The 24,668-nt window shown below is 38.4% G+C and overlaps 2 protein-coding genes across 4 annotated transcripts in view; one reads left to right on the forward strand and one right to left on the reverse strand.

Annotated features, from left to right (window-relative positions):
* Window positions 1-1,767: 1,767 nt before the first annotated feature.
* casp8ap2 (caspase 8 associated protein 2) lies at window positions 1,768-22,527 on the reverse strand. Of its 2 annotated transcripts, XM_041805329.1 has the most exons (11): window positions 22,241-22,527; window positions 20,687-20,796; window positions 16,108-16,179; window positions 15,347-15,421; window positions 15,099-15,196; window positions 14,317-14,391; window positions 14,027-14,142; window positions 10,037-12,462; window positions 5,072-7,850; window positions 4,250-4,349; window positions 1,768-4,159 (listed from the first exon to the last, which is right to left on the reverse strand). In XM_041805329.1, the coding sequence occupies exons 2-11, from the start codon at window positions 20,787-20,789 to the stop codon at window positions 4,097-4,099; spliced, it is 5,907 nt and encodes a 1,968-aa protein (XP_041661263.1). In that variant the 5' UTR covers window positions 20,790-20,796; window positions 22,241-22,527; the 3' UTR covers window positions 1,768-4,096. The 2 variants fall into 2 exon arrangements, with proteins under 2 accessions (XP_041661263.1, XP_041661264.1); XM_041805330.1 differs by lacking the exon at window positions 20,687-20,796.
* A 98-nt stretch (window positions 22,528-22,625) lies between these two features.
* The window catches only part of mdn1 (midasin AAA ATPase 1), an 80,303-nt gene continuing 78,260 nt past the window's right edge, over window positions 22,626-24,668 (forward strand). For both annotated transcript variants that reach the window (XM_041804751.1, XM_041804752.1), the window contains exon 1: window positions 22,626-22,900. In XM_041804751.1, coding sequence (XP_041660685.1) covers window positions 22,805-22,900 — 96 coding nt within the window. In that variant the 5' untranslated portion in view covers window positions 22,626-22,804. The remainder of the gene's footprint in view (window positions 22,901-24,668) is intronic.

The following is a 24,668-nucleotide window of genomic DNA, read 5'->3' on the forward strand; positions in this document are numbered from 1 at the left end:
GTACCTTTACCTTGGAATTCACCACTAATCTCTTTGGAAGTTGTTTTGAGCTCTTTGGTTACCATTGGTATTTATTAATCTCTTCAATTCATCATCAATTTTCTTCCTACAGGGAGGTTGGCTAGAGTCCTGTGGACCTTAAACTTCTGAAACACTAGTCACAGGATCATCAAGCTGCTTGGAGATGATTTTATAGCCTTTTCCTTTAACATGCTTGTCTATGATTTTCTTTTCTAACCTCCTGGGACAACTGTCTCCTTAGCTTTCTGTGCTCCATGTTCAGTGTGGTACACACCATGACACCAAACAGCACAGTGACTACTTTTCACCCTCGAAATAGGCAGACTGACTGATGACAAATATGAAGAGACCTGTGATGCTAATTACAGGAAACACCTTGTTTTAACATGTCTTTTCTAGGGGTACCATCATTTTTGTGCAGGCAAGTATCATCAGTTTTCTAAAAATAGTTCTTATGACCCACAATTAAAAAACAATGTCTGATTTTCTTCAGCTAATTTTCAGGGTTTTTTAATTATTACTTTTGTCAGTTTCAAGTTATTTCCATGTCCATTGTGGGTTTTTCTTTCTTTAACCAAAGGGTACCAACAATTTTGTCTTTGTGTGCATTTTTGGGTCCCTGGTGATAGAGGTACTCTAAATAAACTGGCTGTAAAAACTTAAACAAATTTCCATATTTCTTTGATACCCCTTAATTTAGGGCTAAAAGCCTACCCTTCTTGATTGTTCATTTTGGAATCAATTGTGGTGATAAATAGAAAAAAAAAGTCATAAAAGTCATTTCTGTCCTTTACAGTTTTAGTCTATGGAAACTCAAAACCATTTCGGTCTAGTATCAGTCCATAAAAAGTCTTTACATTTCAGTCTTAACTTTTAGTCCAAGCATTAACTCTCTCATTTTCTGATACCAAATCATGTTAAGTAGATCTATGCACCCCTCCGAACCTGGGATCCCTTCTTTCCACAGCTGAGAGGCAAAATAACTACAGATGCAGTGTATTTTGACAGATTTACCCACAGTACAGAAATATCATGGATTTTGAATGTGCAATGAATATCATTACATTTTAGCCTGGTTTTATTCATAATGACAAAAACTAAACTTACTTTTAGTCACTTTTAGTCATTGAAGATCTATTTTTGGCTAGTCTTATTCTAGTTTTTTATGGGAAAAAAGCTGTTGACGAACATTTTTAGTCATAGTTTTAGTCAATTAAATTAACACTGGGTAAAGGTAGTTATGCATCTCCACTTTCTTAAAGCATGTGGTCAATTGGTAAAAGGCTTAGCTTTCCTATCAACTACCTTTCACTGCCAGCCTAGATATAAGAGTAGAATGAGTCAATGGCCTCTTCATTGCTGCACTGCATGACAAATAGTGTGTTTATTCATAATGTGCCTGAAAAACATCATTCATCCAAAGTTGGAAAGTTGATTCTTGCAAGTGTTTTCTTGTGTCCCTCACTCCATATCACTGTCCGTCCCACTGAGTTTCAAACGCCCTGGAGGCGCTGGCCTGGTTTCCAATACATTGTGGCCCACTTCATTCACATTTGTGTCATGCTGATACAGTACAGAGCGCTACCCCAGACATTATCTCCCACTGGTACCAACTGACATCGATTTTATTCGCCCAATTTCCCCATATTATTCTACACAAACTACATCACACTGTCAATTAAACAGGCCCCAAAATAAATAAATAAAACTTTATTTGCACAATATTCACATCATTTGTGTTCCATACTGTTTTTAAGCTTTAGGTTAAGTTGAACAAAAAAGCCAGTTTTAGGCAACAGATAAAATGCTTTGTTGCATTAACAGATATCCTGTACATGAATCAGACATGTAATTATTATAACAACCTTCAAACGTATTAAGCACTTCCCCTAAACACAAGTACATCCATTAAAATAATATCCCAAATATCACATACAAAATTTTACTAAAATAGCCCAACCTTTCAGACATATGGCTTAACTTGAGAGCTAATGCTTAAAATTGTTCTCTTTGAGCCTCCAACAATTTTAGAGACTAACATTTTAGACAAATATGCTCCGTAACCTGGATTTATCACAGTCTGAAGGCAGTTTACGCCACCTCGTATGAGAAAATACATGAGTATAGGACCAGTATGAACTTGAATTATTTTTGCGATGTTTCATATCTGCAGAGAAGAGAAAAATGCTGCATGAGGACGATGCTTTAGTGAAGACCAGAGATCAGTTGATAACATACTGAAGTAGTGTGGGTTGTGGATTCTAAAACCAGAAAGTGTATTAGCAACAAAACCAGGGATGGAGATCGAAACAGGGTTCCATTAGGGCCAAGTTCAGCATTTTTCAAAACTCACAAATAATAATGTTTGAGCTTATCGATACCTCTGTCAAGTCTTGTAGGTCCGTTGGTGAGAATTCAAGTCGAGTCATCTAAATCAAGGCTCAATACCTATTCATCCCTTGCCCCTCCTACTTAACTCTACCACTATTCACATCTATAGGTATGGAGGGATGGGGTGAAATGCTAGGGCTAGATGGTCCTTCAAATGGAGATTCTGCAGAGCACACTAAGGAGACTGAATTATGACTATTCTTAGCCAATAAGTATTAAACACGTGTGTTGGGCATCGAATTAAACTAAAATGCATCATAAACTAGGGTGTTTAAAACTCTGTAAAGCTGTCTGCTGCTCTCATGGGTCAGTCATCCTCCTTCACTCAAAGCAGCCTTGCAAAGATCCCCTTGCTCGTGTTTAGCCTGGCACTCACTACAAGATAATTTTGCCAATTTTTGCCTGATTACCTCCTTTCCAACCAAAGTCAGCAAAGGCCACGTTATCAAATGGTTCTAGAGATTATTTTGACTGATTTTACTGTGGTGTGAAGTGTGTTAAAAGTGATCTTTTCCCTTTGCTCAGAAGTGATTGGAGCCACTCCAGCTTCAGATAATAAACCTATTCAATATTTGGGATCAGAGATCCTGTTGTGAAAAAATACTGAGGACAGTTGAGTATGCATGAGCAGGACTGTTGCATGGTATGGAGCAACAGTGCATCAGGATGTTAGATGTCCAGGGGAGGAAGCACAACAAACACAGCCATGGTAACAAAAGTAAACGTGAAGCCTAAAGTCAAACAGAAATGGAGGAGCAGCTTGCTGATTTGCTACAAAAACACAAGTGTTTACACGTGTACAGTAAAATTGACAAGGAGAGGTATGGACTCAAATTGCTACCACAATGGAAGTGGCTGGTAGCTTAATGCTAGTCACATTTGATTGCATGAGAGCTTTGAAACTATGGACTTAAGTTGTTGGCGAATGAATCTGCTGGTGTGTGGTGTGCTGTGTCAGCCATCCCGTTGCACACCACACACTGTAAGAACAAGTCTGTTAAATCTGTCATGATTTGTCTACATATGTTGGGCCTCTCAAATTTTTAAAAATTGGTTAAGATTTAAAAAAATCTTTTAGTTTGTGCCATGCTTGAGTTAAAAAACCACTAGTCCAATGTTGTAATCCATGTTGACAGGTTTTCGTGAGAAATTTGAACAAAAACACAGTTTGGAAGAGAAATTTGTTTTCTTAGCATTATAAAAAACACATACCAGATCTGTAAGAACAGAGTGGTTATATCCACGGCCAACTAAACTTCCATTAAGAAATAACTATTAGCAGTGTTGATAAGGCCTTGGATTGTTATAAGGGGATAAAAAAGAAAAAAAAATAGGATCTCCATCCTTAAAAATAAGACATTCATATTTACTGTGCAGTTATACTGAGGAGTTTGTGTTGAAGTAGTAGTTTACTTTCTTCTTATACTATAAAACAGTACAGTTCAGTATCTAGACAGTGACTGGTTCAATGACATTCTTTCAAAAACAGCTTGTATAAAAGCACTGTCCTTTTCCCATTAGCCTGCATGAAGATGAGAGTACGCAGGCCTCACGATCAAAGCGAGAAGAGTTTATGTCGATCCTCCGACCCTGCTTTCACATCTTCCAGAGCAGCAGTAGGTGTGTGGAAATGTCCCATTTTAAGAACTACCAAATGGCACAAAGCACTGCACAGTCTGACTCATCAAGTGTCCAACTTCTCCTGCTTCTTAAAAAGCTTCATGAGTTGGTTGAATCTGTGAGCAATCTGAAAAAAGAAAATATTTGTTACCATATGATTCTTAATTTGACCCTGTAAAGACATTAAAAAAACACAAATGATGAAACATGTACAAACCTGGCTGGCTGGTTTATGAAGTCTCTCTGACAGAACAGAGAAAGTCTCACGTGAAGGTCCTTTTGTCTTCAGTTCAACCAGAATGGCTCGATCCTCATCTCTGGAGGCAGAAAAATAAAGAAAAAAATACAATCATGTATTTCCAATTTTTAAAATCCTGTAATGCAACCATATAAACTATTATTTTGGGGAAAAAATTACCATAAAATTCAAATAAAGTCAGGCCATGTGGAGCTTTTCCATTTCACTGAACAGCTCAGCTCTACTTGGGTTCATTTGGCACACCAGCCCAACGCGGCAGGGTTTTTACCCTTCCACCACAACTGAGCTATATGTCTGAGGGTTCATCTAGAGCTGATGACGCTACGTTTTGAGTCGATTAATTAAATAGCTTTGCTGCAGTAAGCAATGTTTCGTGTCTTTGGCTTTAGCAGGTATTTTAAAGTTTGGTGCAATGGTTGCTACTTAAACAAAACTAAAAGCCATCCTCGGATGATGATGAACCACTGTGACACCACCGCGGTGCTTGGGCCCTGCTCATTCTGGCTTCATCATCCTCTTAATCTCAGATCTAGCTGTTAGCAATTGCCTATTAATTGCAAGTATCATTTGAAATCTCAGGATGACCGACAGCTGGGTGGAAAGCATCAAACAGGTTTGTAGTAGGAATTCAATAGCAAAACATTGCATAGAGACAGTGGATTTGATATGTTTTCAAGCAATTGATGTATCCCTCAACATTGATGGATCCCTACCTAATATATATTAATTATCTGATAACCATGTGTAGTAGGCTATTATTATAAAGACCTGACTCTTTACCTGGTCCAGGACATCACCACCTCGCCCTTCTTCCTGATGACGTTCTTTGCAGACAGACTGTTTGGGGACAGAGATGTCGGAGAGGACTGAGACCCACTCCTGTCTTTCATGTGGTTCGACGCTCTTTCTTCAGCACTGTCCTCCTCCTTTCTTGACTTCTTGGCTTTGGATTTCTCCTGGTGCTTCTTCCGCTTCCTGTTTTTTCCATGATCCCGTCTTTCTTTCTCTGGTGAGCTGCTCATGTCCTCTGCAATAGTGAGACTCCTCTCTGACTCTGACGCCTCTGTTTCCTCTCTTTCTGAGTTGGTTTCATAGGACGCCAGCGACTGGCTGCTTTGATTTGTTTCTGAGCTTTCAGTCAGATGATGTGTACTGTTTTCTGACAGGGAAGCTTGAGGTGGACTTTGCGGAGTTGTAATGCCCTGTTCTCCATCGTGTCTTGTTTGTGTTTTACTTTCCTCAGCAGTGTTTGTGATGCCCTCTATGCTGGTCTGACCAGACACTCGATTGGAAGTTTCATCAACATTTTGCAAACTGTTATCTGGAGGAGGCAGAACTTTTAGAGACTCTGTATGTTTCTGCGAGTCCTCAGTTACACCATCCTTTAATGTGTTTTGTTTCGGTGAAGAATCGTTCTTTCTAGGAGATGGATCCTTTGTCGGCGCTGCACTCTCTTCTGGACTTAGCTGGATATCTTCCCTTGTGGTGACCTGAGAGACCTCAGAGTTCTCAGGAGGGTTGGTTTGTGATGGTTCAGCATTTGATGGAGTGTCTGTCTTGGATTTGTCTGACAAAACATCTTCAGCACAAGCTGCCGTGTCATCCCCATGTTGTCGATCATCCTCTGTTAGAGTCTGACTTAAGCTATCATCAGCAGTGAGCGTGACATCTGCTCCTGCTGCCGCCTGACGGATCTTCAAAATAAAATGATCATTGGACCTCTCCATTACCAGTGCCTGCATGGGCAGGTCGGGCTTGAACACGAATGGCATGGCAAGTGGTTCAGATGGCACGCTGCTGCTGGAGCTACAGCTGGAGATGTCGGTGTCTAAGGCCAGGTGTATCTCCTGTTCGCTAGCATCTTCTTCGTCCATCAAAGCGTCTTCACTTATGTGGGCGCTGATGACGCTGTCAGGAGTGGACATGACGTGTACTCTTGGCTGCTGCAGGAAGCTGAGATGGCTGTCGGACTTGAGAGGTGATGGGATGGTGAGTGAGACGGCGAGATCTTCAGCCAGAATTGAATAAGACCTCTGTGAAGCAGAACCGGACTTTTCCGCTGCTTTATTCTCTGATGGAACTTCTAACAAGCAACTCTCGTCGAACAAAGCTGGATTCAGCTGCTGCTGATCTCTGGATCGGGGAGACGACATCTTGCGAGGTGAAATGCTGGACCATGTAGTGACAAGCTTGGAGGGCGTATCGAACTTCAGTGGAGAAAGCAGTCTAGATGGAGAGTCAAACTTGGTTGGGGTTGTGATGCTGAGGAGTCTATCGCCGTCTTTCCTTGGGGTACTGAGGGACCAGGTGGTGTTTTCTCCGGTGATGCCACTGGATTCTAGTAAGTCAGACCCTTGCAGGAGACATTTGAAAATTTCCCCCATTTGAGAGTCTCTCACCAAGTTAAATGTTAAACTGGACGCTTGCTGCTCTGTGAGTAACTCAAAGTCTGTTTTATCGAGTAAAGAACCATTCTGAGAGACAAGCAAAGAGGATATGTTATGTTTGTCTGGAGTTGAAGGAACATTTTTGGGAGGGATGAAGTTGACCACAGGTTCCGTACTTGTTGGCTGTGGGTCAGCATTGTCGTCTTTTTCACCTTGTATGATTCTGATATCTTTACCTCTGCTTCCAAGGCCTGTTTTGTAGGGCGCAACAGTACGAGGCTTGTTATGATTCAGGCTGGCCGAAGCAGGTTGTGTGTCTTTTTCTTGAATTTGGGGCTTCTTCACTGGAGCCTGCGTCAATACTTTCTCATTTCCACTGGGCTTTTTGTCCTCGATCTGAGCTCTTGCTGTTTTGCATAGACTCTTTAGCGTCACATATATGTCCTTGAATAAGTAGTCCACTTGGCCGTCCACAAAGTCCCATAACTTCTGCTTGAGATCGACTGCTTGCTGCTCAAAGATGCGTTTCACAATACCATTATTCGATACTTTGCTAAACACAGATGTGATCAGCTTCCTCAGTTGTGACTTAAGCTCTTTTTCCTGGTTGCAAACTAAGACAAAATTGGCACCATCAACAAAACTTAAAAAGGACTCCTGGAAATTATGCATCATGCCATGGAAGCTCTTCTTGGGAAAGGTTTTATGAAGCTTCATGTACTTTTTCCGGATCTCAGCGCGGACTAGCTTAAAAGTTCCCATGACTTCATCTATGGAGGTGAAAGATGCTTTTGTTGCTGCGGGACAAACTGTTTTAAATCGACTTTTTGGACTCCTTATAGATGAGCCAGCTTTTTCAGTGATTTCTTGTGATGCAACACGCCTCTCCTCCGATGTCCTGGGTAAGACAGACTTGGGACTTTGTTTATTTCTGACTGGTCGAACCAACTTTGCCCTCTTATTTGCAGGAGCAGGAGAATCTGCTGCAGTCTCATCACTCTCACTTATGATTTCTCCTTCCTCTAAGTCCGTGTCGGAGAGACTTGAAGGCACGTCAGACCCTTTGTCCAATGAATTTGACATGTCATGGTTTGTAGGAGGACCAGGATATTTGTTTTCTTTGTTTACGTCCAACTTCTTTGAGTTTGTGTCAGCAGGCGGGCTGGAGAACTCTGTAGAGAAGAAAGCAAGAGAAAAAAGTGAATCATCCATGGGGCAATCAAGTTTTTGTGCATGTAATACCTAACGATTACATGATCCCTTTTTGATATCGTTTAGTAATTTCAACACATCAACATGATTAAATGTGTATGGCCTTTGTGAAGCCAAGGCTAAATGACAATTTTAATATTGAAGGGTTTTACCCAACACATCCAAATTTGGCAGCTAAAATTGAAGACAGGACTATTTTTCCAGATAATACACTTCGACACCACACAAAATACACTCCTGCATTCAAAACCTGAAGGCAACTGCCTCCATCTAATTTTGCACCATCAAAGATTCTTCTCTTATTCAGACTAGAAATGCTCAGATGCACAGGCTTAGCATAGAGACACAACCAACAACTATTTCGATCACCAACCAGCAACTGGCAGCTGAAAGGAATAGCCAATTATTGGGCTGGGGTGAAAAAAGTACACGACTGTGGTACTCAAGTGAAAGTACACGTGCTCTAGTTAAAATTTAAGTACTGGTCTATAAATCTACTCAAGAAAAGTAAACATATCTAATTTGAATTTTACTTCAAGTACTGAGTAGTAACTGAGGAGTTGTAAAAAATATATTATCTTTACTTACTGGCAAGAACATCATGAGAATAGATGTCCAACCAGGTTTACCGGTAAAGGTACACCTCTATAATAAAGGGCTGGGTTTTATGGCCTAAATTTGATATCCCGATACACGATATATATCGCGCTATTTTGAAATGGCCTCTCAGCAGCTGTATTTAATTTGGCCCCAGATGACACTAGTTTGGTGATAAAAATAAAAAAATATGAAGTCAAATTTAGCAGTTTATTTTTTTTTTGAAAAGGGTTTCATTTAATATTTCACTAATAGATCAAAAATACATAAATCATGAAATACTCAGGATTTTACAGTGTATGGAAAGTCCTGAAATGTTTTCTGTGTTATGTTTACTATTGCTGTTTATAAAATGATTATTTTGGTGAAGCAAACCTGCACAAAACTCACCAATCCTGCATGCAGCCAGTGGCCAAAACCCTGCAGTCTAGTCCAGCATTCAGGCTCACCGCTGTGATTATATTAGTCCATTATCTGTGCTGATGGACGCTGGTCCAGTTTCTGACAAGTTCATAACATGGGGGCATGTTTAGGCCTTGTTCAAGATGCTCTCCCATGTGATCATGGGGGGAAAAGCTTGTCTGGAGGCAGGAACATTTTAACTACTCGTTGTCAGTGTTTTGAACTGTTAGGCTGAGATAAGGCCCCGTAGTTGTGGACATGTGGATCACATTTTTCCGCTGCTGGGCCATCTTCTCTCTGACATGTAAGACTCTGGCAGGGAGTTTTCAGCAAAATGCTCGCGCCCAGGCAAATCACGTATTCTGGGTTAAGCGTCTTTATGAGATTTTTTTTAAATCCTGGCTTTTCAACAACACTGTCGTTAGTGATGTGTTGTGTTACTGCCGCCATTATCTTGGTGTCATCTTGTGGCATAACAAACACTGTGTGAGTTCAACCTCTTCCTTTTCAAAGTTTAATGACTGCTCAAAGCTGCAGATCCAGCGCCATTTCTCGTTATCCGCCTAAAAACACAGCAACCCCCCCCCCCCACAGAACCCCAGCAGAGATCACTGTACAACAAACAACACCCAAACACAACTAAATGGTCTGTGGAATGATTCTCTCGCTATGTGCTATGTGTGTAGTCAACACTATTGGAAACATCAAACTTGTTTGATATTTGTGATTCTAGGTATTACTGCCTCAGACGGAGAACCCACAACAACCAACGCGAGCGAGCAGACCAGGAAGCGTCACCAGCTGGGTCATACTGCTTTCACCACTCATAAACATAAATACAACTGTTTATCCCAGCCAGGATTTCTTTGTAATTGTTTTCCTTGTTTTATGATTGTTGCTGCATCTGTAACACATACCAGCTAGCCTGAGACTGAGAAGAAATTTAGAAAAGCTGCCAAAATTAACACAGACTCAGAAAAACCCTGCTACTCAGTTTGTAATGGAAAAACTGGGATAAGATTGATCTGGCTAACATCATACATAAAATTCAAACACTAAACCTAGATCATTTTTACCTAGATAAAAGCCTCTGATCAGCCATGCTGTGAATACAAAAATATTACTGCATAAATGTTTCTATCCTTACCTTTCTGAAGGCTCTTGACATGACCCGGCTTGCCATGCACATGGACCTGACTTCTCTTGCTGACCCGTATCGGGCTCCTCAGAGGGCTGATGGCATCAGGGATCCTCTTCAAGTTGCTGAATGTGCGCATCATTGAGTCCTCATCGTGAAGAAAAGGCACAGAGCTGGAAGGCTCTATGTTATTCTCATGACTCCTTCCAGGATTGAAGTGCTTTATAGGCGTCACAGAGAGATTCTTGTACTTTTCCAGCTGGGCTGTCTCCTCTGTTGTACTGCTGACTTTAGACACTGCAATACAACCAGTAGATGAACTGGGCTCAGCTGTGTTTTTACATTTATCGTTGCTATCTTCAGTTGCTTGTGTTAACATTTCAATAGCCTCAGGGAGACTCAGCCCTTCTTTTGGAAGAGATTCCAGGTTTATTGAACTGGATACAGCATTGGCATCTTTAGGACTTTCTTGCACATTACAGGCTTCTTTACTGTGTATGGGACTGGACATAGGGGGAAGAGGTTTGTGCTGATGATCTTGAGGTAGGATAGTGGGTGAAGTTGTCTGACTTTTAGCATGAGTTTTGTCAGGAACATCTTCAGCTACAGGACCTTTTCTTGAGGGTGCAGCAGATTCTTTTACTGACTCATCTGAGGGGCTTTTCTTTGCTGCATTTTTAGAAGTCCTAGAGTTCAATTCTACTCTTGGATTAAGCACAGTGGGATCTGTTACAGCTCCAGATTTATCTTTACTATGTCTTTGCTTGACTTTTTGGAAAGAGTTCTTTCCAGACATGTCACTGAGGCAATTTTTGGCCTCCAAACCTTGACAATCGTCTCTTGTGCTGTCTGATAAAGTGTTAGTTTTTTCCTTTTTTGAAGTGTCAGCCACTTTAACAGAACTGCTGTCTTCTGTCGAATGCACGGTCTTCTTAGTCTCTGCAGTATCAGATGGTTTTTGTTGAACTGAGGTAGTTTGGACTGAATTATTTTCAAGTTGCTTGTCAGTTTCACTTCTGTTTTTGTCGGTTTCTTGGGCCTCTCCTCCTACACTATGTCTCTTGTTTGTCTCTTCAGTGCTACGTGATGTTTTAGGATTTTCTGCAGACTGCTCTGCTTCTAACTCACTGCTGTTGACTTCATCGATCACACACATTTCTTCAACATTAGGCTGTTCATCTTCTGATGTGCTCACAGCCACTTGGTCTATTGGTGTAGGGTCTTCTAAAGGTAATACTGGCTTCTTGATGGGTGAAAGGGTTAAATTCAATGTTTCCATGAAGCACAATTTCCTGTTTGGACTGTTTTCATCCACTGAGATCTTCCCACTCATTGAAGGCTGATCAGATGCTGTCTTAAAAGCCTCTTGTGTCTTCTCTTGCCGTTCCTTACTAGCAGCTTTATGTTGATCTGGTTCTTTTGATTTCTCAGATTCCCTGCTTTTTTCTGACGAATATTTCCTCTTATGCCGACTGTTTGATTCTTCTTCCCTGTGTTTTTTCTCCCACCTTTTATCACTCTTTGACAGTCTATGGCCTTCCCTTTCTTTTGAAGAATCTCTGCTGTGTTCAGCGGGTTGATTTGAAGAGGACTTTTTCCATTCCTTTGAGTCTGATCGTTTGATATATTTGTCATGGCCCTTGTTTTTTCTATGATCTCTGCCACAGCTTTCTTTGATGCTATGTTCAGAGTCTGACGTAGATGTTTTAGCTTTGTGCCGTCTCTGTTCTTGTGTTCTTAACTTCTCGCTGTGTGAAATGTCTGGTGGAGGGCTTTTGGCCCTCTCTGACCTGTGGTGCCCCTCAGTATTCACAAAGTTTCTGCCTTTACCAGATCTGGATTCATATCTTCGCTCTGTGTCTTTGTGAGACCTGCTTTTTTCAGGAACATGACAGTCTTTGTTTGAATCAGTAGCACTTCTATGTCTTCTACTTGTAGATTCAGGTTTTTCTTCTCTGTGCTTGGACTTGTGTTTGTCTGACTCTCCATGTCGAGTTGAAGGACAGTTGCTGGATTTTTCTGGTGCATCAGAATCTCCTCTTGAAGAACTTTTTGAGTGAACATGAGAGGAGGCTTTTAAAGCTCGTGTCTCGAGGCTAGAGCCGCTGGACTGAGAGGTAGAGCTTTCCTTTAATGAAGGTGGAGGAGGTTCCCTCCTGGATGTAGATTTGATCTCCTGTGGAGGTGAAGGTGGGAGAGGTGGGAGAGGTGGAGGAAGACAGGAAGGTGAAGGTGGTCGAGGCGGAGGAGGTGGCGGTGGAGGACAGGGAGGCTGAGTGGGATGCTTTGAGGATTGCTTCATAGGAGGAGGAGGGGGAGGAAGAGGAGGCCTACTGGAGCTGCCCATGGAGGTCCGACTAGATGAAGTGTGGTCCTGTAGATTATTACTGTGAGACTGATGATGATGATGGCGGTGGTTGTAACCCCTTCCTGACCTGCAGAAAAAAAAAGTTTTGGCAATGAATTACTCATCAAATATTGATTTAACCGTTTGTTCAACAGCAGACGACAGCAGTCCTTGCATACATGCCAACTCCATTTACAACTCTTACATGGAGCTGCTATTTTAACACATTATAAAGTATTTGTATGCAGTAACTCTCTGAGGCCTAAGCTAGTTTTAACAGTTGTGTCTTACCTGGACTTGTCTTAAAAAGCTTATAAAACAACAACCCTGTGGTGCACAGTCAAGCTTTTAGGAGTTAGAGTGATTATTCAAAGCAGCTCCTGTCTGCAGAGACACAGAGGGACACATCACAGCCTCTCTGTGTCTTTTTCTCTACAATATGAGTCATTCAAGCTCTCTCCTCCAGTTTCTAAGTCTGTGCACATGCGCTGTGCAGCAAAACATGACATTGGAACAGCCTGCCGTTGGTTGTCACAGCCCGTCACAATGCATTCTGGGATACAAACCAACAATATGGCAACAGGCTAACCCTGCTAGCTACAGGAAGGATCGAAAAAATGGATTATAAATGGATAAAAAGACATCCATTATTGGAGCTACTGGTGTGGATTTAACCTTTTTTAGACCCTGGAAAAGTCAGCCAAGTTCCAGGCTTGCTAGAAAACATTCAATCAGAGCTTTAAAGGCTTGGATAGCATCATTGGAATGGCACAACAGAGGGCTTTCAAAGAAAAAAACAACAAGTGCAGAGGATTTATGGTTCAAAGTTATTTAACTTTGAAAAACTTTTCTTGTCATTTACAACACTGTCCACAGGGGGTTGAATAAGAGTTTCCCATTACTCTTGTTAAGGGGCATTTTTTGTTTTATTTAGGAAAAGTAGATTCAAAGACGTTTCTCTCAGCCTTGTGTACCTTTAGCACAAATCAAACTCTGATGGAAATAGGAATCGCAGAATTCTGAGATTTTTTTTCTACAACTTAGTTCTTCCAGAACTGTATCTTTTTTAAATCTTTAAGAAACCATAGTGCAAATTTGTAACAAAAGAACACTAAAAGCTTCTAGGAATTAGAGGGAGAAGAAAAAAAAAATCACAAATCAAATCGAAAGAGAACAGGGACTACAGGGAATAAATGTTACTCTCCTTTCTGATCCTTCACTCTATTCACAATTGGCAAATTCTGGCTCTCTAGGGAGCTTTTCCATTACATAGCCCGGCTCAGCTCGACTTGGTTTGACTCGGCACTCCATTCATTCAAAGTAGGTGGACAGAGTCTAAGCTATTCCCTTGTGATGGCTTATTTGGCTTGCAATCTGAAAATGTGTCCTCATTTTTAAAAATCTTTATTACTATATAAATCAAACAGAATATCAAGCATGTGTTCTGTATCACATCAACAGGTACCTCAACAGGTAAATTTGAATCATCTCAGACTGAAATAACACATTAGAACATAAAATTTCAAACTGTTCCAGTAGCCTGGTTTAGCAGGACACCCGCCCTTCCTTGGCAGTAGACCGACTGCAGATTGACCCCTAATCAATCATGCTGAAACAGTGAACACTTTATTCATAAGGAAAAGCACACTTACAACTGATTTAATCTCTGGATTTCAGCATCTTTCCTTGTCACTTCCTGTCTTGCTGTTTGTAAAAGTGCAGAGATGTTCTTTTTGAGACGATAGTTCTCTGTGTTCAGCCCCGTGTTCTATTTAGAGAGACAGAGAAGGCATATTTTTTCTTTAATACTCAACACATGAAGGAAATTACCTGGTGAATTGTTCCGTAAATATAATACAATATTTGAAAAACAAGATATCTTATGTAATTCATTTAAAAAGTGATGCAAGTTGTATTCAGAAGCTTAAGAAAGGAAACAAACCTGCAGTTCCACTTGCTCCAATCTCCTGCGCAGCTCTTTAATTTGATTCTGAGCTGCCTGGAATCTGGTCATCAGCTGAAAACAAACAGAGAGAGAAACAAAGGGATTATGAGGTAGTCTGCTAGATGAAAGCATCCTTTGAGGTTTTGCCAGTTGATCAATCAAACTAAATGAAGCAAAACTAGATACTGAACTAAAGGTTCAACCTCTTATTACTGGTACACAACTGTTGGTTAGGAAATCCAGCTGTAGCAAGAATTCACTTCATACCATCATTTTACACACTAAACATTTAGGCAATAAAATCCACATTCTGTCTATTAGTTGGATATGTGGTTGTGGTGATCTGATGTTCCATTTAAAACACACAGAGTGTCACAAATTGCTGCTAGGGGGCTCACTATCAAAATAATGATAAAAACTGTCACACAGAGGCGTGCTGTCAGTGATCAATCACAGCGTAAACAAGCTTTCTCCAGCTCTGAAAAATGTTGGAAATATTTGAGGTACCTTAGACAAAAAACATCTTGTTATAATAAGAAATCTGTGTCTTTTGTAACTTTGGTAATTTCAGTGCTACTGGTCATAAATATAGCACAGTAGCAAGTGTCCTTGTATTGAAAAAATTGACAACAATTCACTTTTTTCTCCCATATCTAGTGTGCAACAAGTCTGGGATAAAGAAAAAAGAGTCATCTATTTATCTCAAATCAAACCTTCCACTGACATGTCTTTTAACAGGATAATAGAGGGAGACAAAACGTGAGATCTTTATTCCTCACCTCAGTGTACGTAGCCTCTCTGGCCTGCTGCTCCTCTGTCACAATTTCTTCGTACAAATCCATCGACTCTATACGGGCCACATTTGGAGCTGACCCCTCTGTAACATAATAAATAAGACAATAAGTCCGCCTTTTCAGAGCACAGTGATAAACAAAGGAAAATGTGCTGTAATATTTCATAAGCCTGTACAGTTATTAGTAATGAAAGCACACTGCAGCAGACAAAAATGAACAAAAAAAGATTTTACCTCCATTGATGCCTGTGCTGAGATCCAGGCCATCATAGATGTCCACAGACTCTTCACTGACACCAGGTCTAAAAGCTACAAAAAATGTTGTCAGTTAGAGTTTAGAGCCCAGAAAAGTCTAACTTTATTCAAAAAATGATTTAGTCCCTCAGTAAACATTTTCCTCTTGAGCTTATTGTCTCAGTTTATAGCTTCAGGTCTTCCTTGGCGAGTTATGATGTTCATTTAGTAAATAATGGTCTCCTTTACAGTCATATAGCTGGAAATAAAATTAAGGGTGGGTCTACCTTGTTAAAATAAGTTTTAACTGTAGAGAGATGAAAAGAATGTGATGTGATCCATGTGATGTGTAAGGATACTGAAGAGGATCTGTTCATTTTCCATTATGTATGCATATTTTCTTTAAAGCATATAATCTAAAGTTTCACTGATTAAAAAAAAAACGCTAGCACCGATGTTTAAAATAACAGATCCCTGATTGCCACCAACATTACTGGTATAGATGTTTAAGATGCTCACTTTCCCAACATTTTCTCTCATGTTTAACTATGAAAAAAGATCAGAGTTAGTCCAACAGATGTATTTTTTCTGCATAATAGAATAATCAGCTGTTAGGTGAACTGGATGCCAGCTTTAAACTGACTGGACACAACAGAAAAAAAGTGGCTGTAGATTCCATTTCATTCCACATTTTTTGCCAACAGCAGATGTAACAGGCCTGGCAGATGACCATCAACTCCAGGTTAAATTTTCATACTCACTATCACAAACATCACTGGTGTCAATGTCCTCCATTTTCCAGCACTGGTGTGGGTCTGTTTGTGAAGGAGTTCCTAAAAGAAAGGGAAATGCTATTTACAGTTAGAATAATCCAGAGCAAATTTAACAGGAGTTAACTTTTTGTTTGTGCATATTAAATCCATAACTGACTCCAAAATGACAAAAAAAATCCAAAGGGGTTCAACTATTTTGTGTCACAATACAATATCTTTTATTTTCAGTAGGAAACTGGCATTAATCAACCGACTAGGGCTGGGCAATAAATCACAAATTAGATTAAATCGAAATATGGCCCGCTGCAATTTTCAAATCGTAGAAGATAAAATATTTTCCTTAACCTGTAATTTGTGTCAAAATACCAGTTTGAAACCTTTTAACAGAAGACATGTCATACATTAAATATCATGCAATCATTCTAGTGGCATATTTTTAGAATAGTGTACAAAAGAATTCATATTTTCTTCATTTTTGTATGTTTTTCTTGTTAGATATGAGAATTATATAAAAATGATTATTCCCTTTAATACAACAGTTCATGTCCAATTTGCAAAATGAGACAAAATCATCACAATTGGATATTTTTTCACAATTGTTCAGCCCTAGTTTAATCTACATAATATTGTGTTGGTTATAGTATAGAATGAATTATTGCTTGTTTTTGTTGGAAAATACATGAGATGAGGAACTTAAGAGACAATCGCATACCAAATTGCAATTGCAATATTGGTAAAAAACAAACAAACAAACAAAAAAAAAACATCACAATTAGATTATTTTCCCCAAATCGTTTAGCCCTAAAACTAATATCTACACCCATTTTGATATCAACCCAAATGTAAGTTTTAGGCAATCAAAATTGGACAGTTTCAAGTTTTTAGTGTCTAAAAATGCAGGCAAACTCTTGCACACTCCCTAATTTGCACAAAAGTTTGGCACCTTTCAGTACTAGAATGTTAAGTGCTTCCTCATTTTATCCCACAACAGCTTTTGGTTAGAAATATTAGTGATTATCTACGGGCTTTTAGGGAATACTATCTATGAATAAAGTAACAAAGACTGCATAGTTCTAAACACGTAATCCTGAAACTGACAAAGTGGTAAAAACTAAAATAACCTAGGTCAGCCATTCATAAACTTCATTATACTGTGACCCAATCTGAGACCTGCAAATCTTCTTGGATCTACCAAAATCCTTTCACAACCCTAAAATGAGACTTAAATGTTCACCATCCATCTTTTGATATTTTTGTCACAAAAACAGGGGATTTCATTGCAAATGATTTGCTTTCAAATACATTAGCACTACTCTGAAAGTGTTTGTGGGTCACAAAGTTCAATTAATGCACCACTCCTAATCTGCAAAGTCACTTAGCCTACATTTATTTTCTAATATTCATCTCTGTAAACGTACTTTGCTGCCCAGCAAACTATTCCCAAGAAGGCTTATTGTCTCTCAAGACCAAAACGTTATTAAATTGGAAAGTGAGCGGCAAAGTAGAACATTTAATGAGTGCCATCAGTTAGTCCAACACCAGTTAAACCGTGACACTGGTTGCATACATCAGACAAAATAAATAATAAAAAGGTGACATGAATAAAAACTTCTGGCTGTGTTTTTTAAATTCTGAGACTTTAAAAATAAAATGTAATAAAGTATTTTATGACCATTTAAAACATGGTTTGATTTGAAATATCTCTGATTTTTATCAACTATTGCAAATCACCTCTCCCGGCCCACCTTAAGGATTCATATACAATGTTGGGGATAGTACACAACCAAACTCCATGAAATTGCAATGCTGAATAACTTTCATATCTTATAAACAGCTAAAACATCCCAAATTATGTTGAGGTCCAACAGTTTAAATAGACATTCTGGCTCACAATACAGATTTGTTAGTAATCGTACTGTTTATACTTTCAGTGTGGTAGCTTCAATCTCCAAAAGTAGTACAGGAGATAAAGCCTTTAGTTACCAGGCTTTACTCCCTCAGTATCATCTAACAATTGGCTCTGGGTGGCAGACACTCTCTCTATCTTTAAAAGTAGCATTTTGTTTTTCAACAAAGCTCAAAGTTAGGATTGACTCAAGCTTGGAACATCTGACCCACCAAACTCTTGCCTGTTTGCCTCTCTTTAAACTGAATGTATCAAAGTCTCATTAATGCATGACAAAACTATGTATATTTGCATTTTTTAACTTTATTTTTTTCCATGTATTTCTGTTTTCTATAAGCATTACTGAAAAATTAATAAAAACTACCTATAATTGTGTGATGTAATGTATGAATGCAGTTTAGCTTTTCTGATTGAATAAAAACATAATTTATTTGACATAAGGTGGTCACTTTGACAATCTTCCTAAAATGTTTTCAAACATCCCAAAATACTGCTTTAGATTTCAACTGTTTCTTCAAATTCCTGTCATTACACAGCTCTTTAATATCCTTTAGGTTACTGTACTGTAGACAAGGTCTATCAGTAGATTTACAAGGGCTAAATTTGAAAACAGTAAAATGCCAACAACCTAGACGTTTACATTTTAGTGTAAATATTGTAATTAGAATATGTTGACAGTCTAGAAAACACCCACACACTGTCCAACTTTCTAAAAAGAGGGACATTTATTTGCAACATTTCAGGTGTTTTCTTTGAAATGCTTCCTGGATACCTTGCCCTTGATGTGTAACCTTTCCATTGTGTACACCTTTTCATTCAACATGACTGGCTTTGCCTCTACTAAAGCCCCCTGACGGCTCTGACGCTTGACACTTCATTACACTAAAGCCATTCCATTTTTTTGGTTTGTTTTTTTTAAAGCTGTTACATAAAATTTGACATCAATTATTGATAATAAAGTAACATTTCTTCAATGGGAGACTTTTTACAAATATTGACACCCCCCCCCCCCCCCCCAGTACTGTCTGTGTTTTGTACTTTCTATTGTACTTTCTACTATTTGTTTTTTGATTGACTGAAAAATACCAAAACTGTGGGTCCCAGTTTCTCATTACATAGCTGTAGTGGGTCTTGGAAGCAGACCAGCTGAGAACCACTGGCCTAGGGATCACCTGTGTCAGATCTGTCACCCGCAGTCATTTGAATAGGTCTGCTGTAGGTGTGACTGCCTGTAGATTACTAATGAGGTTCACTGTGTTGTTAGCATGAAAATGCTGGGCTAGCATCACCTTTTTGTTCTCAACTGGTCAAAGATCAAGGGCTGCCAAAGACAAAGCCTTTCACATACTGAGATAGACAGAGAGGCACTTTAATGAAGTAGTGGATACCCCTTAGTTGTACCCTAAATGTTGCTGTTCTGGCTGGGCTAATGTTGCTTTTACATCACTTAACTATGACATTTTATGATGTGAGCTGAGGTTGAAATCCACCAGAAATGTTAAGCAATCCACTCACTTTATACAGTGCCACATTTTATCCATAACTACAAATGTTTTCTCTCATAATTGCTTTTGGTTAAAAATGTAACAGCAGCTTTTTTTTTTCTCTTCAGTTTCAGTATTTTCACATAAAACCAACAAAATAACATATATCTCACTGGATCAATGTTTACTAAACTGCTCTTAGATGGTTAAAAAATGGTGATATAACTTGCTGGTGAAGCTCTAATAATACCTGTTACAACACCATAGCATCATAAATCAAGTTTTAAGATCATAATGCTGGGTAGTTTCCTCATTTGACTGCCCAAACTGCAAGCAATCTCTATGGTATTTTTATTTTAGTCTGGCCAATGCTCTCTCTCTCTACCTTTATGGTTAAAATCTCACTGTAGATATTAGGGGTGGGAATCACTAGTGGCCCCAAGATACGATATTATCAGGATACCTGAGTCACAATTAGATATTATTGTGATTTTAACCCTTTAAAACCTGAGTTTCTGGACTCTTTTCTTATTTTAACCATAAAAGGCCCAGAAAATGTCCTGTGAGTATGTGCTTTTGCCCATTTTTCCACAATACTTAGAACTTTCAATATATGGCAGTTATTTACATTTTACTTCATGTTGGGACTTCTGGTTTGTAGATGAGAGTGTAGATAGCTAAAACGAGGAGCTCCTGGCTGAATAAGTTTAAAAAATGGAGAAAACCCTTACAATCATAACTGGAAAAATAATTAACATGGATAAAACACATTTTACTGCATGTTAAGAGTGTTTTAACAGTTTAAAATGAAAAACACAAAAAACGGGGGAACTTCATGCTAGAATCTTAGTGAGAAAAGGGGAAATACAGTAATCACCACATGCTGGCTGTGAAGCACAGTTTCTCAGCTTTCAGAAACTGTTTGAATTTTTCCAATAACACAAACAGTCATGCAATTATGGTCATGCACAGTGTGCTTCAACAGCGCGTCATCGGCGACGCACTGGGATTTAAAGGGTTAAACATTTTGTAATACAGTGCGTATTGGGATACCATATTGCAATATATTACGTTCGATACCATTTTTGCAACTGTTTAGCTGATTTAGCATTAGTCTTGCCCTCATGTTTGACATTTATCTGCAATATTTTATTCACATGCAGCACTTCTTACAAACCTCGTGTCATGTCCATCTCATTCTCGCCCTGCTTGCATTTCTCATGTCCTTCCCCTGATGGTGCCATATATGTTGTACAACCCTTCTCCTGCTCTATGACCATCACCTCTCTTCATTTCACAGGAAAAACAATTTTCCAAACAATTAGTTTTATTTTTCCATTATCAAAGACTTCAGTTCATATTAGCAATTAACTGGAAAAAAATTGATACTTGGTGGACGAGACAATGTATCATGAGACCAAATATTGCGATACTATGCAGTATCGATTTTTTTCCCCACTCCTAGTAGATATGTGTTTTTCCATCAATTTTAGTATCTCTAATTCTATTTATCAATAAAATATCAGAGATTGACCTGGATTGATGCTTATTAAACTGCTCTGGGTGGTTAAGAAAACCTAAGTTGGATGTAAATTGCAAATGAAGATAAAGTTAGACATGTTTTGATATCATGGCATCAGAAACGCAGGTCTTAATACCATATAATTTCTCAATTTTATTTACCCAAGATGTAAGTTATATTTGTTGCCAATATTTTAATTCAGATTAGACTGTGCTTTCCCTCTCTCTCTCTTGGTCACTTTTGGTTAAAAATTGACAGTAGATGTGTGTTTTTTTCCTTCAGTTTCAGTATTTTAATACTCATACCAACAAAATAACAGAAATCTGACAGGATGATGTTTATAGAACTGATCTGGGCAGTTCAAAACTGCTGGCTGGATATAAAATCACAAATGAAGATAAAATCATACCTGTTTCAATACCACAGGATCAAAAATGTGAGTCTTCAGAACTTATTACTGTGTAATTTCTAGTTTTAACAACTCAGACTGTCAGCAGTCTCCATTGCCCAACACTGTATGTACTTAAAACCGCACTCTTTCACTCTCTCTTACTCCAATGACCGCTTTAAGTTACTAATATGACAACAGATATGTATTTTAATGCAATTTCAGCATTTCTAATGCCATGTATCAATAAAATAACCAACATCTAGCTGAACCTAGGTTTATAAAACTACCCTGGGAGGTTAAAAAACGTTGACTTGATGTCAACTGCTGCCAGAAGGTTTGTCCAGCCACCATTGTGCTTTACTTCAATACAATACAAGTGAAGGCAAATTATAGCCGTTTCGATACCATGGCCTTAAAATTTAAAGTCTTAAGAACACAATACTGTGTAATATCTTGTTTTAATAACCCAAAATATAAGCAACCACTGTTGCCAGCATTACTGTACAGTTTAGACAGTATTTTTTCCCTTCTTGGTATATTTAACTTTAAATTGTAACTTATATTTAAAGTTTTACAATTACAGTAATTTAATGTTATAGATACCTAAAAAAACAAAAACTTTATCGCTTTATAACGAGTGGTAACTTACATTTTAGAAATCTAAGCATCCACCGAGCAGTACATGAACAAAAGTGACGTTCTCGTTGCCCTACTAATGATAAAGTACCACATTGTTAAGGCAAGGTTGCTAATTCAAATCATTTAAGCAAGAAAGAACGTCGTAGCGAATGTAGGTCAATAAATATTAACGTCCTTACTTGGTTGTGTGTCCTCCTGTTGTTTACAACTGTAATGTCGCGCCAAGACTTCTGCTCACAGGTAGTAACGACATTTTCCCGCGGTCTGTCAATGCCTCCCCGGAAGACAATTTACACTAAAAACGTCGTTTGAACCAAAAAAGGAGACGAAATGTACCACTGCTAAAGGTATTCTCCGGTTCCTCACATCCTTCCACGTCCAACTGATATCAAAAAGTCACCTAATCGCGACAGATATTTCACTTTTCTCGAGAGAAAGTTGCGGCACTTGCAGGGGAGTTGCTTTCACCGACTCTACGGGATCTGCGTCGCTGTACATGACGTCATGACAGCGCGACAAGGGAAATCCAAAAGTGACCCGGAAGGATATGCGCCTTCACTCACATGTGGACAGGATTTTTAACATCTCTGACGGGAACGTGTGTGATACAACATCAGACACACAAGCTCGTGATGAACCCAAAACAGTCTGTTTTGATAACATTAAATGAGTCTGCTTGTTAAATAGACTGCGTTAGCTTGTTTGTGCTGTAGATCGCTCCTTCAGAGGTGACAAATGAAACGATGGAAAATTTAGAACTGAGCCTGTCCTCACTGGGCACAATATCAAGACATGTTGACAAAAGTCACAACCAACTGAGCCAGTATCTGTCCAAACAGGTAAGAAATTTTAATTTATACTTTATACATAGTATAGAAATGCCTTTGTGGGGTTTTATTTCCATGCTTTGCCTTCCTATCGTGTCCTGCGTTGTGCACTCTGTCACATTTCCTTCACATGTCAGAACTCACTGAATAAATTGGTGATTTTTTATGTCACTTTAGCTTCTCTCATGATATCTTAAACATCAGGACGAGAAAATGTTCAAGAAGTTCAGGTATATATCTAGACTTGATATCAATGACCAATTAGAGGTGTAAAGTTGTATCCCAATGAAGGCTGTCATTATGTTCAGTGCTTTTCTAAACCTTGTGCTCTAAAACGATACAATCTCTGTTATTTTGATTATCAGTTGTACTGAAATGTCTCAAAGCTTTAAGAAAACTATATCTTTTTCAAAATACAGGTGCAAAAGAGAGGACTGAAACAAACCTTGTACCTAAACTCCTATACATTCTCCATATGGCAAAATATTGGCAATGCTTTGGAACTAAAACGTTATAAAAGCCACTTTTTGTTATTTAATGCAATAAAGTATTTTAGATTGGGTACCTTGGACGTTTTTATTTTGTTGCTTTAATATTGAAAAATGTATAAATGTTATTTAATTTTTAATGGTATCATTACAGAGGCACAATATTGGATTTTTGAAGATATCTAACACACTAATATTTCAGACTCATTTAAATACCATTAATTACAAACCTTTTATATCTTAAGAACACCAGAGAGGGCTGAGTCAAGCAGAGCTCAGAGCTGGTTGTTGTTGTTTTTCATTTTTACTCATCGTGCTTTGTGTTTAAAACATAAAATCTGTTTATTTCTTTAATATCTTTGACACTGCTGTTAGATTCTCTGGAACAAGGTTGCTATTTTTTGTTACATGGATACTTTTTCAATGCTGCGTGTTATGAATTACAATGTTATTTTATTCACTTATAGAATCCAAAAAATGTACAACTTTCAGAAATACTGTTAACCAGAAACTGTCACAGGAGAGAGTTAACTCTCCCTTGCAGAAATCAAAGTAAACAGAAAAAATATCAACATATAAACACAAATTCTTACTTGTAAAGTATGAATAGTTTCAAACTCCTGTCTTTTTTAATGTTTGCATTGTTTATAAAGTTGGATTTACTTTCTTCTTTAATTGAGGCTCTAGCTTTTTATAAACACTGTAGAATACCAGAGAGTTAAGCTCTGCTGTTATCTGTAATTGTTCCACATGGTGGGTGCAGCAACATCAAAAACTTTTTTCCCATTCAGTCCTAAACCTCTGTGTTTTAAAGTTGTCCAGTTTTTTTAAATTTAAATGTTTGGTTTGAAATGTTTGTAGACCAGAGAGAAGCCAGGTAAGGAAGGAGTTAAAGAGTGAGTTCTTTATGAGTAAACAGAATACTGTGCTGGTTTCTTTATTTAGAGAACGAGGGACAGTTTATGGAGTAATAGGGCTTGGCAAAATAGAACCAAAATCATATCTTCAAATTTTTTGACTTAATAACAATATGATATACATGTCACAGTTTTATTTAAAGTAGTAACTAATTGTTGTAACAACACAGGAATTCCAAACTTTGATATGGTTTTAGTTAGAATTAAATGATATAGAAACTTATATGATACCACTGCAACAAAAGCAGAAGTCCTAGACACCAAATATTGTGTATTTTTTCATTCTTAATCACTGAAAGACCAAAAAAGAATTGGACAAACCCATACACATTGCCTAAATAGTCCAAAATATTGACATTATTTTTTATGTATGAG

This window comes from Cheilinus undulatus, linkage group 14 (assembly GCF_018320785.1).
Source record: "Cheilinus undulatus linkage group 14, ASM1832078v1, whole genome shotgun sequence".
Lineage (NCBI taxonomy): Eukaryota > Metazoa > Chordata > Actinopteri > Labriformes > Labridae > Cheilinus > Cheilinus undulatus.

What these genes read in the sequence shown, in the direction of transcription:
- casp8ap2 (XM_041805329.1), bottom strand. Translation starts at nt 20,789, where the DNA reads ATGGTCATAGAGCAGGAGAAGGGTTGTACAACATATATGGCACCATCA. An exon ending in TGTCAAGAGCCTTCAGAAAG is followed by an intron (nt 7,851 to 10,036) that starts GTAAGGATAGAA and finishes TCTTCTCTACAG; the next exon opens with AGTTCTCCAGCCCGCCTGCT. An exon ending in TTCATAAACCAGCCAGCCAG is followed by an intron (nt 4,160 to 4,249) that starts GTTTGTACATGT and finishes TTCTTTTTTCAG; the next exon opens with ATTGCTCACAGATTCAACCA.